General features: G+C 53.3%; 1 protein-coding gene across 3 annotated transcripts; it reads right to left on the bottom strand.

Moving 5' to 3' along the window:
- Positions 1-24: 24 nt before the first annotated feature.
- On the bottom strand, positions 25-16,383 carry PLA2G6 (phospholipase A2 group VI). Of its 3 annotated transcripts, XR_015707089.1 has the most exons (17): positions 15,712-16,383; positions 14,957-15,172; positions 13,971-14,151; positions 12,231-12,418; positions 10,888-10,984; positions 9,731-9,913; positions 9,412-9,520; positions 8,666-8,818; positions 6,915-7,005; positions 5,961-6,124; positions 5,282-5,432; positions 4,963-5,099; positions 4,164-4,318; positions 3,245-3,412; positions 2,041-2,114; positions 1,280-1,511; positions 25-159 (listed from the first exon to the last, which is right to left on the bottom strand). XR_015707089.1 is itself a non-coding variant. In XM_009475199.2 (16 exons), the coding sequence occupies exons 1-16, from the start codon at positions 15,918-15,920 to the stop codon at positions 1,370-1,372; spliced, it is 2,418 nt and encodes an 805-aa protein (XP_009473474.1). In that variant the 5' UTR covers positions 15,921-16,383; the 3' UTR covers positions 243-1,369. The 3 variants fall into 3 exon arrangements, 2 of the variants coding, with proteins under 2 accessions (XP_009473474.1, XP_087624241.1); XM_009475199.2 differs by lacking the exon at positions 25-159 and having other exon boundaries at positions 243-1,511; XM_087768115.1 differs by lacking the exons at positions 25-159; positions 8,666-8,818 and having other exon boundaries at positions 243-1,511.
- Positions 16,384-16,475: the final 92 nt, after the last annotated feature.

Genomic DNA, 16,475 nt, shown 5'->3' with positions numbered 1-16,475 from the left:
TCGGCTGCAACTGATCAGGCCAGCATGCGGTGTTGTGCTTCGTGGGACAGCCAGCCCCTCACACCACACTCGTGCTCCCAGGGCTGGCTGCAGGGACAGGCCATTCACCTCTTCAGGTATAACCCCGTGTCTCAAGCGGCTCAATTCCTCATTTTCTACCTGTAAGAAATTCAGAGGCTGCAAGCTCAGAACCCCTCTGGGACTTTGTAGGATGGAGAGAGAAAGACAAGACAACCATGGACTGCATGACAGTGGAACTAAATGCAAACCTCTCTTTATTTCAGGGCAGGTTAGCTTGGCATAGAAGCACTGTTCACAACAGCAGTCCATCCAGTCAAAAGCAAATTACTAAGAATTCAGTTTTTCAGGTTACTCCTCAAAATGCCTCCAAATAGATATATAAATTATTTATAAATATGAAAATTGACCGCAGAAACATTGAGTATTATAGCATTCACAATGGAATTTCCAGCAGTAAGAAAAGTAAATCCAAATTGTCACAGGGTCAGCTTCTTTGGTGGGAATGATCTCAGAGCATTTCAATTCCACATTAAGAATAAAGAGAAATGATCTCTCTACCAAGCCAAGGCTATTGTCCCTCATCTTGAGCTTGCTGCGAGTTAAGACAGGCTTTCACACCTCAGCCCTTGAGCAAGGCAGGTGGCACAAAACAGTCTCAGGGTGGGGTCTGCTCCCACCCTGGGCACGGTCAGTACCTGCATTGCCAGCCCATCTCGGAGGGGAAAGGGGAAGGTGCTACAGAAGACAACTGACTCAGGAAAGGTTCCCCCTTCTCCCAAGGCCAGTCACAACATTCTCCATCGTATCTACTGCAGAAAGTTGCAGCGTTTCTGTTCCACTTCAAACCATGTGTGTTAATAATCCCTTTTCCCCATACCGTACACTCCGAAACACCTTGGCCCCAGTGGGCCAAGTAATCCCTGAAGCTTCATCTGGCCTTGGCCCATTCTGCGATGTGGGAAGGTGCATGGTGCTTTGTCAGTGGAGGTGCTGCACAGGCAAGAGACAGACTCCAGCTGCTACAGCTCAAGACAGGTAGGTGGGGGCTCTGGCTCCTGAGAAGGGTTGTATGGTCAGAGAGCAGGGCAGCAAAACCGAGCACAGCAGCAGAGACGGGGCTACAGTACAAAGATAACTGTCAGCATTTCACAGCCGTCAGGGAATACATGGGTGTGTCCTGGAATACATGTGTATGTGCGCTGCCGTCTATTAAATATCATTAATTCCTCATTATTAGTAGTAGTAGTCCCTCCCCCACCTCAATATCTTGGTTCAAGGGCAAATCCGAGCCATTTCAGTGTCTGCTGCTCCTTGCTATGGGGATGCGGAACAGGAACCTCCAGGTCAGTCATCGGCAGAGATGTTGCACCAGCTGCTCAAACTGCTCCCGCTGCTGGTAGATGTAAAGCTGGGTGTCCCAGAGAGCGTTCACCAGCACGGCATCGTTCACCTCGTCCAACATCACCTCTGTGTGCAGCTGAGGGCTGAGCCTGCGTACGGCAAGACAGCATCACCAGCTGGGCACAAACACGAGCGCGACAAGGCAGCAAATGTGCCAAGCGCAGGACTTGTGCGAAGTGACTCCCGCCATCCTCGGCATTCGCTTCCCCTTATCTAGCAGGCTTGCAGAGCGGAGGCCTTCCCCCTCCTTCAAGGCACAACCACGCTCAAGGCCGAGACTCAGTTCAGCAACTGCACCACCTAAGGCACAAGCCTCAAAACACGCTGTGCGTGGTGGAATAGGGCAGGATGCACGTCCCCTAAGGACCCTGCTAGACAGAGTCCCCCGAGCCCCCGCTACCCGACCCCAGACAAGGCGCGCTCGGTGCATCAGCTCATAGAGTGGGCCGTGGCATCCTCCGATACGTCACCGAGACACAAAGAAAGGGGGCAGGGGGACAGGTCTGAGCAGGCATGCCGCTGGAGGGGACACGATTTGGGATGATGCATGCCACAGCCAGGTCTGAAGTGAGAAGGCTAAAAATAGGTCTGTGCAGAGGGAGGAAAGGAAGCTCCTACCGGAAATACGGGACATCCATCATCTCGCACCAGGCCCTGGCACGATCCACAGCTGGGCCATCTGCGTCAGTGCACTGCAGGAGAAACAGGCCCACAGTTAGAGCCCGACTGTCACACTGCTCTCCCCCTGCCTGCAAGAGGCTCCCCTGGCACCAAGCCGAACGTGCACAAGCCACAGAGGGAGAGGGAAAACCAGGAACAAGTGCATTCTGAATGGCAACGTTCACCACCGAGACTGGGGTGACTTTTTGTTTGTTTGTTTTTTAACATAAGAAGAGTGCTCCTGGATCCTTGGGACACAAGGAATTCCATCCTACAGATCCTCCATCCATCACAGTACCGAGTGGATTCCCTTAAAGAAATCCCCAGGATGATCCGAGTCACAGCCTCCTTGGGATTTCATCTCTATCCATTTCTGTCCAAGCCCAGTACCAGTAGAGCCTGTGATTACTGCAGGTTTTCTGGGCTCTCCTGGGACAGCTTCCCTGGGAGCACCGAAATAAAAGACAGGGGAAGCAAAGGGACCTCTCCGGGTATTTTCTGGCTTGAGGAAGCCAAGAGGACATAAAGTGACAGAATTAAGATTATAGTCAAAACCTCAGTTATGATCTTTCTGGCTTTCATTCATTTGGAGTGTTTTCATGTACAACATTTAATGAGCTTCTTTCTGAAGCATCCAAGAACATATGCCTATTACACTCTTCTAACCACAGCTCTGAACTATTGCTTTCTATTAGTGATACTCCCACTTCTCTAGCGTTTCCTAATTTCCCCAGTGGGGATAACCAAGCTTTTCTAAAGAAAAATTAATTGCTGTTTTCTGAGGCATGATTTTTTTGGTCCACATTGCTCAGATGATCATCAATGCTCCCTGGAAAGAAACCACAAACTCACACCTGCAAATGTTCCTAGGGGTCACTCACCACCATCCTGCCCTCCTCTCTCCCACACCTTAGCTCCTTACAGCTGCAGGAACTGCACCTCCCTTGGCACTTGAAACCCGGAACAGGCAGACAGGGCTTCAGACCTGCTGTGCTCCCGCAATTCTTCGGTTACCCACTGCATCCATTCCTTGAACTGGCTGTAGTCGGAGCAGTTCCAAGGAAATACGGTTTTCTTCCAAAAGGAAGAAGCTGAAGACCTTTGCTCCCTCCCTGCAAGCAGCCCCAGGGGTTTTTCCCCATCCCCTCCTCCCAGTACTCACACAATCCACCACCATCTTGCCAAGCTCCCTGGCCCCAAAGACGGTCTTCGCCAGCTCCCAAGGGTTGGAGGGGCGGAAAACATCCACAGAGCTCACTGGGACCTGCGGAGGCTTCCCTGTCCCCAGGGAGACCACCAACCCCAATTTTCTTACTTTCTGCCTCTGACCCTGTGGACAAACAAAAGATTTGTTTGCAAGGACCAACAATTAAGGTGGATCATGTCCTTCACAGCAGTCTAGGGGAAGCTCTGAAAGCTAAGGCAAAAGGCTCAGTTGCCTCTTCTCTCCCCCATCCCCCCCCTTTAGTACTGCCCGGTGAGACAGGTATAATCCACATGACTTCAACAGTTGCACTGTTCTGTCCCTTACGCCCCTGGCTGCACCCAAACCCATGGGATCACCCCAAAGATGAGTCCTAGGACCAGATGACTATGAAACAGTCCAACTCTTTCAGTCATTTTGGCAACACACCTCCCCTTTCAGCTAGAGGGAGCAGTAGCTGCCAGTAGCTAGGTCATCTTTCTGAGGAACCTGCCACACCACAGAAGGCATTCATTCTTCAGCCTTGCAGAGTGCCCTACCATTGTCTTCTCCCTTTATTTTTGGGCAGACAAAGGCCCTGCAGAGCTGTGTCAAGGGCCACACACAACCATCAGCTGAATCATCCTTGCTCAAAGTAGCAAGGATAGGCTGACGGGGCTGCCTCCCTGTCTCACACCCTTGTCAGAAGAGGCATTTCACCTCTCAGGCACCATTCCCAACACACATCCCCCTCCATACACTCCCATCTAGGGTGCTACACTGCTAACTTGTTTATCCACTAGAGAGGCATCCATTCCCAAACCCTCCTCCCCTTCAAGGGAGGCTCAGCGGAGCCAATAAAGCCCCAGTTACCAGACAGGGCCAGGATTTCCCTCACCTTCTTGATCAGCGTCTTGTTGTACTCGTGGATCTCTGCCATGGCATCGAGGGTTGGATTGTTGGCTAGCAGCCCGCCATCCAGAAAGCGGCCTATCGGCCGGAAATAAGTGGGAGCCGCACCGCTGCAGCGGGCAGCACGCCATACAAGTTGGTCTGGAGGGAGAGAAAGCGTACAGCCTCTTGCAGCAACTTTCCTGCATGGAAGAAGCACCCCGCCTTCACCAACACAAAGCAGGAGGGCTTGCAATCCCAGAAGACCCTGCCCTAGATAGTTGTGCCTCTTTCTTCCAACAGTAGGCCCTCCGCTTGGATGCATAGGATTATTCTGGGGGGCTTTAAAAGATGTTCTCACCACTTTTTACGTATCCTGGGTCAAATTGACTGTCTACCAGCTTCATTGCCGCTATTTTGATGGTGAACCAGTTATGTTTGCTAGACAAAGAAAGAAGCAAGCTGGAGGGGGCTGCGTGCTTCAGTTACACAGCTTTTTCATGTTAATCTGCTCCTGAGAGCCCAGGGAAAGGTACTGACTGTACACAGGACTCCTCTAGTACACCCCTTCCTCATGAACCTCACTAGCCAGCCCCTGTTCCTGGTACAAGAGAAGCCAAGGTAGGAGGAGAGAGGAGAAAAGGGAACCATCACTAGGACCAAGCTACAAGTCAAGATCAGGGATGAGCCATTGCTGGGACACCCCAATTTTCAGAGCAATGGGAGGAAGAAGAGGAGATCTTCTGTCTCTGAGGGACAGCCCCCTCCCCTGCCAACCAGCTGGACTGCTGTGTGCTAGCATTTACCTTCTGGCTGAGTGAGTGGTTTGAAAGATGCGCTTGTCTTGTATTCAGTGGAGGTTTTTGTTTCTGGTACGGGGTAATTCCGGAAAAGGTGGAGCTCAGCTGGCTGCCGGTCGCACAACGTCCCTGTCACCATAACCCTGGGGGAGAGGACATGACAGAATAAGAGTAAAATGGAAAAAAACCCATACTTATGGCTTCAATAGTCTGCACATCACACTCCTTCAGATCTGCTCTAAGGAGAAGCTGAGCATCTCTGCTGAGAGGGGTCTAGAGCACACACAGCAGAGCATCAACCAGCGCAGCCCCAGGCAGGACTTACTTGGGTTTTTGGACATCTGTCATTTTGGTGTTTTCCCCAAATTCCTTCTTCAAGAACTCATCCAGGGGCTCCGACTCGTAGGGCCGAGACCCCCGGAACACCATGTCCTTCATGCGGAAGTACAGGCAGCGCATGTAGTCCATGGACTTCCCTGAGACAGGCAACAGCGTCAGTAGAAGCAGGGGGTGGGAGGAAGGGCAGGCAGAACAAACAGCATATCAGAGCTGGGACTTTCCAGGACCAGCGGGAGATGGAATGCGTCACTCCCAATCCCATCCCCTTCCCAGGCTGCCTGTCATCTGCTCAGACCTCAGCAGCATGGCTGGGAAGGATTAAAGAGGAAGGGCAAGCTCGGAGCATAGTTTCCCACTACCAGAAAGTGCCAATCACCTTGTTGTGAAATCCCCGTGGAGAGAGCAGGAAGAACAGAACACTGCACTCTGCCACCACATGCTTCCCAAAACCCAGAAAGCTGCTCAAGACCAGCTGCCGTGAGAATCGAGCACAAAGTCAGGTTTAGGCTTTCCATCATTAACGGACACCCCTTCCCTCCTTTGGCAGGGACAACAAATCTCAGTCGGGACTCAGAGAAGCAGCTCCCACCCTGCATCCGCTCCCCACAGAGGAACGCTCAAGCCCACAGGAGCGAGAAGGGGCCTGTTATTTGCACCGTCCTCACCGTGTACAATAGCCAAGGCCAAGATCCCCCCGGTGCTGGTCCCTGCGATCCAGTCAAAAATCTCACGAATGGGACGGCCTGCAGCCTTTTCAATAGCCAGGAGGAGCTGGATGAGCACCAGGCCCCGGATGCCGCCTCCATCCAGGCACAGGAGGCGGTCGTGACTGGAGACAGAGAGATACAGATGACTGGGAGCTGTGGGACAGCTTACAAATCACAGCGCACCACGTGGGAAAGCAGCCCTGGGCATAGGAAACTAGGTCATTAACAAGAACACTGCTGTGGACAGTGTGGTCAGTGAACAAATATATCCAACGGTGCTTCCTCAGACACAAGTAAGACTGAACACGGCCAGATAAGCCTCGTCAGAGCTGGTGCAACACCACTTGCTCTTTTAGCCATCTCTAACCTCTACACCAGAGAGACATTCACAGGCTGAAAATGCACCCAAGTCCCTTATTATGCAGTGATAGATATTGCCTCATAAATAAAAATCGGACAGCTCTAAGTTCCTGCTAGCAGCACTTCAGTGCCAACCCTCCCTCTGCTCCATGCAAGGTGAGGTGTGGGCACTGCCAAGGCAGTGCACAGCCTGGCAAAGGAGCTGGGTGAATGTCAGGGCAGCACGTGGAGATGGGGAAATCACAAAGCCAAAACAGCTTTGGCGCCCAGCAGCAGAGGAGAGGGACAGAGCAGGGGTTTCACCTGCTAGTTTGGGCTCCACTGCAGCTCCAGGGCTGCAGGCAGGAACAGGCGACGGTCGTTTACGGGAACTGAGATTTATCACAACAGGGAGCAGGGGGGTTTCTGGCAAAAACTGCAACATCAACGGACACTAAATAATGTCAGCTCTGAGGATGCCACACCCACAGGTGTGGATGGGGAGGCATTCACACACACGGCTTTCACCTTCAAGTTGCATGGGAGCCCAGACAGAAGCTGTTCCTCACTTACTTTCTTCTACCCTCACTGGGCGAGTCCACCATATCTAGTGCCTTCAACAACTGTCCAAGTGTTGCAGAAACATACAGAAGGTCCTTGTACCCTGGAGGGCCATGAACATGCAAAAGGAAAAAAAAAAAATTAGAGACCACTTTGCTACCTGAACCCTCTGATACACACCTCAGAGATGTTAGTCAACCAAATTATACTTAATCAATTAGAAAACCTTCAATTATTCTTCCTACTTTCTCTCTGTCCCCAGAAAACTTGGTCAGGGTACCCAAACCTCCCACCCCTGCGGTAAATCATTTCCACCACAATCACACAGAGAACATCCAACTCCCTTCCCAATCAAATAAAGCTCCCTGCAGGAGACACAAGCCATCTTACCCATAGCCACCAGATACCCTCCCCAGATTAAACTCCACACCAAAGAGGAGAAACCCCGTCCTTTAGAACAGGCAGCTGGAGATGCACTGGCAAAGACGAAGTATTTGTAGAAGCAGATGATGAGCACAGTAGGCGAGAGAGAAGGCAGAGCCTAGCAGCGTGCCCACTACGCGGTTTACTGCAAGCCATAAAATAAAATCTAAATCTACTCCTGCTAGGTAACCTAGGCAGGAGAGCTGTGGGGACAGGGTGGCTTGTCATTACCCCTCAGCTGCTGTACACCCAGGCCAACCCGGGTGCAGGGCACCAATCCAGCCTAGGTGAGAAGCCAGCCTGCGAAACCAAAAGAAAGAAAGAACAGGGGGAGACATTAAATACTCCTGCCAGAGTCCAGGCCAGAAGGCGGCTGTGGATGACAATGAATGTGGTGAGTAGTTTCTTCAAGGGCCAGAGTCCAGGACGAAAAAGGGCTTTGGCTCTGTCACTGCATCAGCGCTGAAACTGGGGGAGTCGCCTTCACGAGGCCGTGGCGAGAAGAAAGTCCTGGTGTCACCAACCAGTGAGACTTGTGGTGATACAGACGCACTCTGGGGCCTGAGGCAGGGGCAGGGTGTTATCCTCTAGCCCCGAGAGGGGAAGCGGACCACAAGCAGCTGTTATCTGCCTGCATGCCCCTCTCACGAGGGTCAGAGCCTCGCTCCAAGCCAATTCACACACTGCCCACTCCATAACCCCTCCTGCTGCCTCTGCCTGAGCTCCAGAGCTCCCCAGAGGAGTAAAGCCCGGCACCTAGAATAGACCCACGGGCTTATTCACACAGTCTGGGCAGTACAGAGCACAAGCTACGACACAGTCATATGGCCTAAGGTAGGCTTTTCCTATGCGTAACATAAACCCTGTGACCAGGGTCGCTTATCCTTGGGCTTCATCCCTTCCCTCTCCCAGCTCCTGGTCTCCAGGATCTGAATGAGTGATGCTTCTAATTTTCTTGTGCCCAGCATGACACTGGGAGGTCCTCAAGGCCGACCAGCAAGTACCTCCCCTTCTGTACATGACCCAATGGCTAAAGTGCATGCAGGCAACTAAGTCCTACACCTCTTCCAGCCTGGTGAGGGAATCAGTCTTCCCTTTCCTTTTTACAGAGCTGCATTGTGTCATGTCTATGAAACAAAAGTTTAGGGCACAAGAGTTTAGAGTACATACACAGGAAAAACAAAGAAAAGAGACAGGATCCTGCAACAGCTGAATGAGGACACCAGAAACTGAGAGCTAGGAGACAGTTCCCAGAGCATGGCCCATCTGAAGAAGAGATCTGAGACAGCACTGCGAAGCAAGAAGGGAGGAGAGCGAGGGAGGGCCAGGGGAGGCTTTACCTAAGCTGCTGAAGCTGCTCCGTGAGGAAGGTTGGCCTTCCAGGAAGGAGGAGGCGGCAGATGGTGCCAGGCTTGGGGAGTCGGGATTGGGTGGGTGGCAGCGTTCGGTCCCTACAGTTTGCAGCAGGTCTAAGAGCACTTTCCGGTTCGCACCTTAGGTGATGAAGGGGGAGTCACAGATCAGAAAGAGAATCAGTGCACGCACACACTGGAGGGGGGGCTCTGCCAGATTCACAGCAGCCTTGACCCTCACAAAACCTCTGGGATGACCCGGGGAAGGGGGAAGCATGTCCCGGGTATCTCTCCCCAACACCAGGCAGTAGGACTTGTGCACAGCAGGGGTACCCAATGCTGTCCAGCTTCAAGGGTGTGTGCCACACACACTTCTTGCCACCAAAGAACCACCCGTGTCTGCTTACGCCTGGGCAGTTCAGCAGCACTGCGTCATCCCGTTGTGAGCCTGCAGTGCCTGACATCGTGGCTTGAAAGAGGTGGAGTGCGTGCCAGCTTTTCCTCTTGCATCTCTGTCTCATAGAAGAGAAATTCATCAAGGACTATTAATACAAAGCCTATGCCGCTAGCTCAGGAAGTGCCTACCCTGTGAGCAACTAGAAGCTGGGAAAGCATGTTGGAGAAGCATCACCCATGCCTGGCATGTTTTCACCTCTCCCCAAGACACTGTTTTGGCCACCAAGGGGAGACGGGATGCCGGTTCACCCTGTAAAGCTGCTGACATGCTCCCTCACCTTTGCTGCTCCTGGCTGCCAATAGCCCTGGTGTCTCCCCGAAATCATTGGGGATCTCAACATCTCCTCCAAACACAATGATCGCTTTGATCATATCCAGGTGGTCATGCTAGGGGACAAAAGAAAGCTCAGTCAAGAGCCACGCTCCCCTTGGCTACATCATCTCTCATTCCCTCCCTCCTCTCTTCATTAGCCAAAGCACCCACAAGGGGTGATCCCATGAAAGACAACAGCGAGAATTTCAAAGGAGTCTGTCCCTGCCTCAACCCTTCAAGAAAATCCTCTCTCTCCTTCCCAGCAGCCTCTGCAGAAAACTCACCTTCATGGCCAGGTGCAGTGGTGTGTTGCCATCCTGACCCCTGGCATTGGTGTGGGCCCCATGTGTCAGCAGCAGCATGGCGCAGTCAAAGCGTCCCCTCTTGACCGCAATGTGTAGAGCCATGTCAGCCGTCCGGCTGGTCAAATTCACCTCAGAGCCGTACTCAAGTAGCAGCCGTGCCATCTGTGCCCAAGCGTGCAAGTGCCAGGTCAAGAAGAGAGAAATCGATCGTGAGGACAACCGCCTGGGCGCTCAAACGATCCAGGTCTCATGGAAAGCAAAGCAGGGGAAGAGGCAGGACCCTTAGCCTGGACACGGCTGGCTGGCAGATGCCAGCTGCATTGTTCCAAGCACTGGAGATGGGGTTTCTCTGCCTTTTACCACAGAACTAGCTGGTGGTTTCACAATCTGGCTAGAGCTTCTGGATGTTTTGGGACTTACATGCAAGTGTAGCAACTGGCTGAGAGCAATGGAGAAACAACAGTTCCTACTCAGGCCAGAATCCTTGCAGACTGGAGGAAAAAAGTTTGCTTTTTGATCTTCTCTTTATAAGCCAAGCAGATGTATGTCTGCTCTGAAACTCCACAGGACATTTCTGAGAGGGATGTGATGCTGCAGAAGGGAAAACAGTCCTGCCATAGGAATGTCCTCTGCTTGCAACAACCACCATTCACTCCAGCACGGCATAGCACACTACTGATCTGCCCATCCCTGGCAGAAGATGGACCACAACCCACATGCCGCCACTCTGTGCCTACCTCCCACTCTCCCTGCAGTTTTCAAAGCATCAGTCTGGTTCCTTCTGTGAAACTGTCAGTAATGAGAAGACAGCTTCCCCCAGGGGAAACAGGGACACTGCTGCAATTTCCCCAGCAAAAAGGGAAAAGGGACAAGCTGGCAGTTTCACAGCCAAGGATGACATACTAGGGATGAGCCCACCCGTTTGTTTCACTGCAAGGCTCCACTACTCCATCCCCTTTGGCAAACAGCACTGATCAGCACAGGGCAAAGAGAATCAAACACCGGGCTGCTGGCTGGGCTCCGACACTCCCAGGGCTCTGCACATGCACCCAGGAAAGGGAGAGGTCAGCAACAGGGGGAATTAGCGGAGTGTTGGGTAGTAGCACAGGCCCTCGCCACGGATTAGCTCCATTTACCTCCGCCTTCTTTGCCCAGTGCAGCGGAGTGGCTTCATAGCGCGGATCCTTGGAGCGAACCTGGCTGGCATCCACCTCGAGGATGGCCTGGGCACAGCTGGCAAAGACAATGAGATGAAGGGATGGGTGGCTGCTGTCTTGACTCAAGACCTCCACTCACATCAGCACCTGCCTCCTGCCCAGAGCCTTTCAGGAAACCCTTCAGCAGCAGCAGGCTCTCTGCAACACCTGCAAGTTCCTCAGCTGCAGTTTTATTTTGCTCTTTTTAGAAAGGAAGGGCGCAACAGGAAGCATACAAGCAGCACAGCGTTCGGAGGAAGCAGGAGAATCCCTTCCCAATTCCAAGTTGTGGAGCAACATCTGGGTGCTTCTCCAATAGAGGAATATGTCATTTCCCCTCAAGACCTGAGGGGAAATTCTTCTCTTCTCCCTCTCTCTCTCTGGAAACGTGGGGATAAAACTGAAATAGTTAAATACTTGCTGAAATTAAGAATCTGTGTACTTTCCTATGAGTGAAAAATCACACCTATTGTGAATAGACTAGTATCTAGTGCCTAGAAAGCGTGGGTAGGTAGACTTACGAAACAAGCATACGCTCTCCACCCTGAAGCACCACCAAATAAACCGTGTACAAGAGATCGAGCCCCACTGCAAACTAAGGGACCTAAGCACATTTTTGGCTTATGAATATGTCTCTAATGTTGGAAAGCACTTTTCAAAATGCTGAAAAATAGCTAGCAGCAGCTCGTGTTGACTTGAGAGCCCAATTTGTAGAGCTCGGACACTCTATGAAAATTAAGTATTATAAAGTACATACAAAGAGAATCACATTTCTCTGGGGAAAACAATGGGAAGTAAACATCATGTGTCTTTTGATTCAGTTCCAGAGTGTGTTATTAAGAGTCAAGAGTACCTTTGGCCCACAGGAGACAGGAATAACTAGGCTTTGAAATGAAAGCTTATTAGGATCAGAGCACTCAAAGACAGAGGTGCAGCAATTAGCAATACTATTTAAGCATCAGTAAATCATCTTCTCACAGCTCATTCTGAGAAAAAGTATTTCACAAACATTTTTTTAAAAATCTGTGTCTTTCTCAGGAAGTCTGATACTAAATAATATATATAAATTCAGGGAAAAACATTTTTTCTGAAAGCTTTTCTTTTCCATACCACCACTTCTCTGTTCTTTTGCCAACTTGGTGATGCAGCAGAGGACAGCACAGGACATCTTCCTACTAAGCACTGCCCTGAAGGGGGTCCAGTCTTGGGACAACCCCGAGCAAGCAGACAGGTCCCCAGACTGGAAGAAGAGCCCTGTTCCGGCAGCCCAAGCGGTTACTTACCCCTTCTGGGAGAACTTCAGCGCTGTGTGGATGGGGTAGCCCAGCGTCCCCATGACGCTGCAGCTGGCGCGGCATTTCAGCAGAGACCTGACCATGTCCTCTTTGCCCAGCTGACAAGCGAGATGCAGAGCGGTCAGCCCTTCGTGGCTCAGGTGGTCCAAGCCAGCAGTTGGGGTACTGCCCAGGAGCTGGGAAGAGGAGACAATAGATAAATAAATAGACAGACATGGAAGAGCACGGTCTCTCTTCCTGAGCTCCGAGGACAGACTCTGGAGCACTGGGTTCCTCACGGTGCTGCAGCCTGTCCTCTCCACCCCTGCTTCCAACACAGTAGCTATGGAAGTGCTCCTTGCTTTCTCTCCCTAAAGGGTTTATCACTGCTCTCTGTGCCCTCTTCCTCTGGCCCGGGTGCTTCTGAAACACCCCTCAGGGCTTGCACCACCTTGAAGAACACAGCCCAGCAGACTCCCACCATCTCCCACTGCGAGAGCCAAGCTCAGCCCAACCGAACGAGAGCACTAACTGAAACCAGTAGTTTCCTCTCCTGCTGCAGCCCCATCAGTTACCACGGCCAGTCAGCGGGCCAGAGCTCAACCTCCCCTGCAACGCCACTGTTGCTTTCAGATACAAACAGGATTCCGTTTAAACTATACATGTGGGGATACATTTGAAGGAATTTCTCTATTCTTCCCATAAATTTTAGACCTGTTACCTGCTGACTGGTTTGTTACACAAAAATATTCCACTGCCATTCTGGGGAATCCCTGCAAGCCCTGATGCACACAAGAGAAGCAGGAATTTAGAGTGTCTTTTATCTGATTTAGCAAGGAATCAAGAGAGAAAAGAAACAAACAGGAGACAGATCAGACCTGGAAGTGTGTCTGTAACAACAAGCCAAGTGGCTGCCATCAGAGAAATAAAGGAAGAGGATATCTTTTTAATACAAAGGTCTTAACTGCCCTGCTCCACAGCACAGCAAGCCCCGATTGTCATCCACCACGCGTTACGAAACCCCAGCACAGTCTGGTGGGCAGAGGGAGAGCTGTCACAACAGAGGTATTGGGCAAATGTGCGGGGTGCAGCCGTAGGGGAGAGCCGGTCTCGCACTGGGTGCTGGGGAGCTGATAGACCCAAGGAACCAATGTGGAAGGCCACCCACACCCTTACGAACCCTGTCACTCTGCCCAGCACTTCTCAGCAATCGACAACGCCTCTGGCTTCAGACTGTCTCTGCCTCGAGGCTCTGATCGCGTGCAAGGCCACTCAGTTCAAACCACAGGTTCTGCAGCTCAGGAGAGCCCAGGGCGGCTCCAAACTGTCCTTCAGTCTATGAGCAACACACGCTCCCCCACGGCAGCCTAAACACACACTCCCCCACAGGAGCGCTCTGCCCAGAACCAAATACCCTGCTCAGAGGAGACGGAGAAGGGGCAGCCAAGGGCCTGGGGAAAGGCAGGATGAAGGCCTGATGCAAATACCAACGAAGGACACTTTCTGAGGAAACTTGCTTAATATCCTTGTTCCACTGCAGGGTGGAATCTGGAGCCTGCTTACGGGAAACAGCACCAGTAAAGGGGGAAGAAAGAGACCGAAATCAGCCTCAAGCATTAACTCAGTGCTGCAGCAGAGGGAACTGACCTTCTCCTCCCCTGCCTGCAGCTATTTTCCTGTCTCCCTCCTCACAGCATAGCAAGGACCCATTCTAGTCCCAGTCTCCCCCAGCTTTGAAATCACTCCCACCTCAATGATCTGGGGGCTGTTCCCTCGCACAGCATAGTGGAAAACGGTCTCCCCGTTCCTGTCAGTAATGTCCACCCGCGCGTGGCACTCCAGCAACTCCAGCAGGCACTCCATGTCTCCTTTGCGGCACGCCAGGTGCAGCGGGGTGCAGCCATCCTCGCTGTCCGTGCTGTTCACGCAGCTGCAAGAGATGAGTCAACGTGAGACCAAGGAAGGGCTACGAAGACGAGGACATGCAGCCGCCCTGGGAGCTGATACGAAGGTACCTTCCACGCCTGTGACAGGCCCAGCTGGCGAACCAGCTTCATGAAAGCCTGGCCCTCTTGCCAGGGAAGGAGCACAGGGAAGGGCTGCCAAGCAGCCCTCCCATGGACCCTCTCCCTGACACGCTGCTCCTTCCTCTGCCCCCAATATAGGAGTAGCTCCCCCTGCCCAAAGGAAGGCAGGAGTCAGGTTACAGTCAGCAACCTGGCAGGGGTGCTGCCATTAGTCCCCCAGTCCCCTAACTCCTCACTAGCCTCCCCTATCCTCAATGAACTTCCACATGGAAAGAAAGCAAGGGCTCGTGACCAAAAACCATTTCCAGAAAGACAGTCCTACTGTACCTCCTCTCTCGTGATTTACAAAGTCAGACACAACCCCCTCCAAAAAGCAGCTCAACAAGAATCTAACTAGTGCCTCCAGCAAAACACTTAAATCCTTTAGCTCAAACACCAGAACTCCAGGCTTTAACGTCCGCAGCAGCAGGTTGAAAGCCCGCCAATAAGCTTACACAGTGACCATCGGACCCCTTTGCTACCACATCTGTCATTCAGGCAAGACACTTTTAAACTTGACCTCTGCAGCAACCACAGGTGTTAAGCTCCTCCAAGAAGCAGCCCCCTTCGCTTCGGTACATCAAGCCGGGATACCCTAATCCGGCACAGCCTGCCCTCCTGAGCTCGTTCCCAGCACCAGGCCCACCGGAGACCCCTCCGACCTCTTGCCTCAGAACGTGGTTGTGCCGGAAGTTCTCACGATGGCCGATCTCCACTGCGATGTGTGCCAAGGACCAGCTGGGGTGGTTGCGGAAGCAGTCACTGAGCTGCTGGAGATCCTCCAGGGACAACGGCTGGCGCGAGCTCTCGTAGAAAGGGCGCAGCTGCCTGGCGTACTGCTCAAAACGCACCAGGGCATCTGCTTCATTGTCAAGCTGGAAGAGCCTGGAAGAAAGGCAAACACGGTGTTGGTCCTGCTCAAAGAAACAACCTCCACCCCATGTATCTGAGAGAAACGGCTCTTCTCCAAACATTAGTGCTGGGGACCTTCCCATTTCTCCTCATCTGGTGTCATGCTCATTCCAGGGGAAGAAGGGAGCCTACTTCGTTAGCAGAGAGCATCTCCCCTTCCTGAGGAACATTAACTTTTGGGCTGAAGCATCCTGTGCTCCAGATGTTCAAGCAGTAACTGGTACGAGTGGAAGGGCATGTACCTGTGGGTGTCCTGACCCGAGTACCTATTTCACAGTTGCCTGTTTTTACAATGTTTGGACTCTGTCCTGCCCTGTTCTCACAGAGGCATGTTCTGATGACAGCTCCTGCACCAGCACACGCAAGGGCCTCCCACTCCTCACGAGCCCACCTGCTGACCAAACACTTCGCCCCACGCCCACAGCCGCCAAGCTCTGAGGTCCTGAGATCGGAGATTTCGGGTCTTTAGCTTTTTTCGCTTGAGTAGCGATTGCTAAAGGTCCGTCACTTACCGGAAAGCGACCTGCGGGCTCTGGGGATTCACCAGCAGGCAATCCCACGAGCGAGCGAGGCTGTTCTTATACAGGGCCACCCTGCCTTCCTCCCGCAGGCAGGCGTGAGCGGCATACTCCGCAGCCGGCACCTCCTTCACCCGGTATGGGTTCGTGAATATCTGGGTGACGCTGTTGATGGTATTCACCAGCCGGCCAAAGAACTGCATCTCTCCGGAGCCTCAGGCGGCTTCTCCCCCACCGCGCCCTGAGGGAAACCCGGCCACAGGCTCCGCCCGGCCCGGCCCGGCCCGGCCCTTGCCCTTCCCCGAACTTCGCGACCCCGCGCCAGGAAAGCAGAACCGAAAGGCGCCGGGGTGACACACCGCACGGGAGGAAAGCCCGGCGCCGGCGGTTTCGTTCCTGGCTCCTCCGGGAAGAGCGCCCGCTTCTCCTCAGCGCCTCACGGCGGCCGCCCACCCCCGGCCTCCCTCTCGCCAGCCTCACTCCACCGCCTCGGCGGGAAATACCCCCCCTCCGCGGCCGGCCCCGGCGCCCTGCCGCCTGCCCGGGCTTGGCGGCGGGGAGCGGGGCTGGGGGCGGACCCGCGGCCTGGCAGGGCCAAGCCCGGCGCCCGGGGTGCGGCGGCGCCCGCGAAGCAGGACGGGCTCCCAGCGGCCCCCGCGCGGCGCCCCCGGCCCGCTTCGCCGCCCGCCCGCCAATCGCCGCACCGCCCCCCGCCGGGGCGGGCCAATCAGCGGCGCCGCGCCCGGGGAGGGGCGACG

The sequence above is a fragment of the Nipponia nippon genome, unplaced genomic scaffold (genome assembly GCF_047370975.1).
Source record: "Nipponia nippon isolate SJK-2023a ecotype South Korea unplaced genomic scaffold, ASM4737097v1 scaffold_3, whole genome shotgun sequence".
Lineage (NCBI taxonomy): Eukaryota > Metazoa > Chordata > Aves > Pelecaniformes > Threskiornithidae > Nipponia > Nipponia nippon.
Note: the sequence above shows the minus strand (reverse complement) of the source record. Positions and strands in the feature narration are given on the sequence as shown.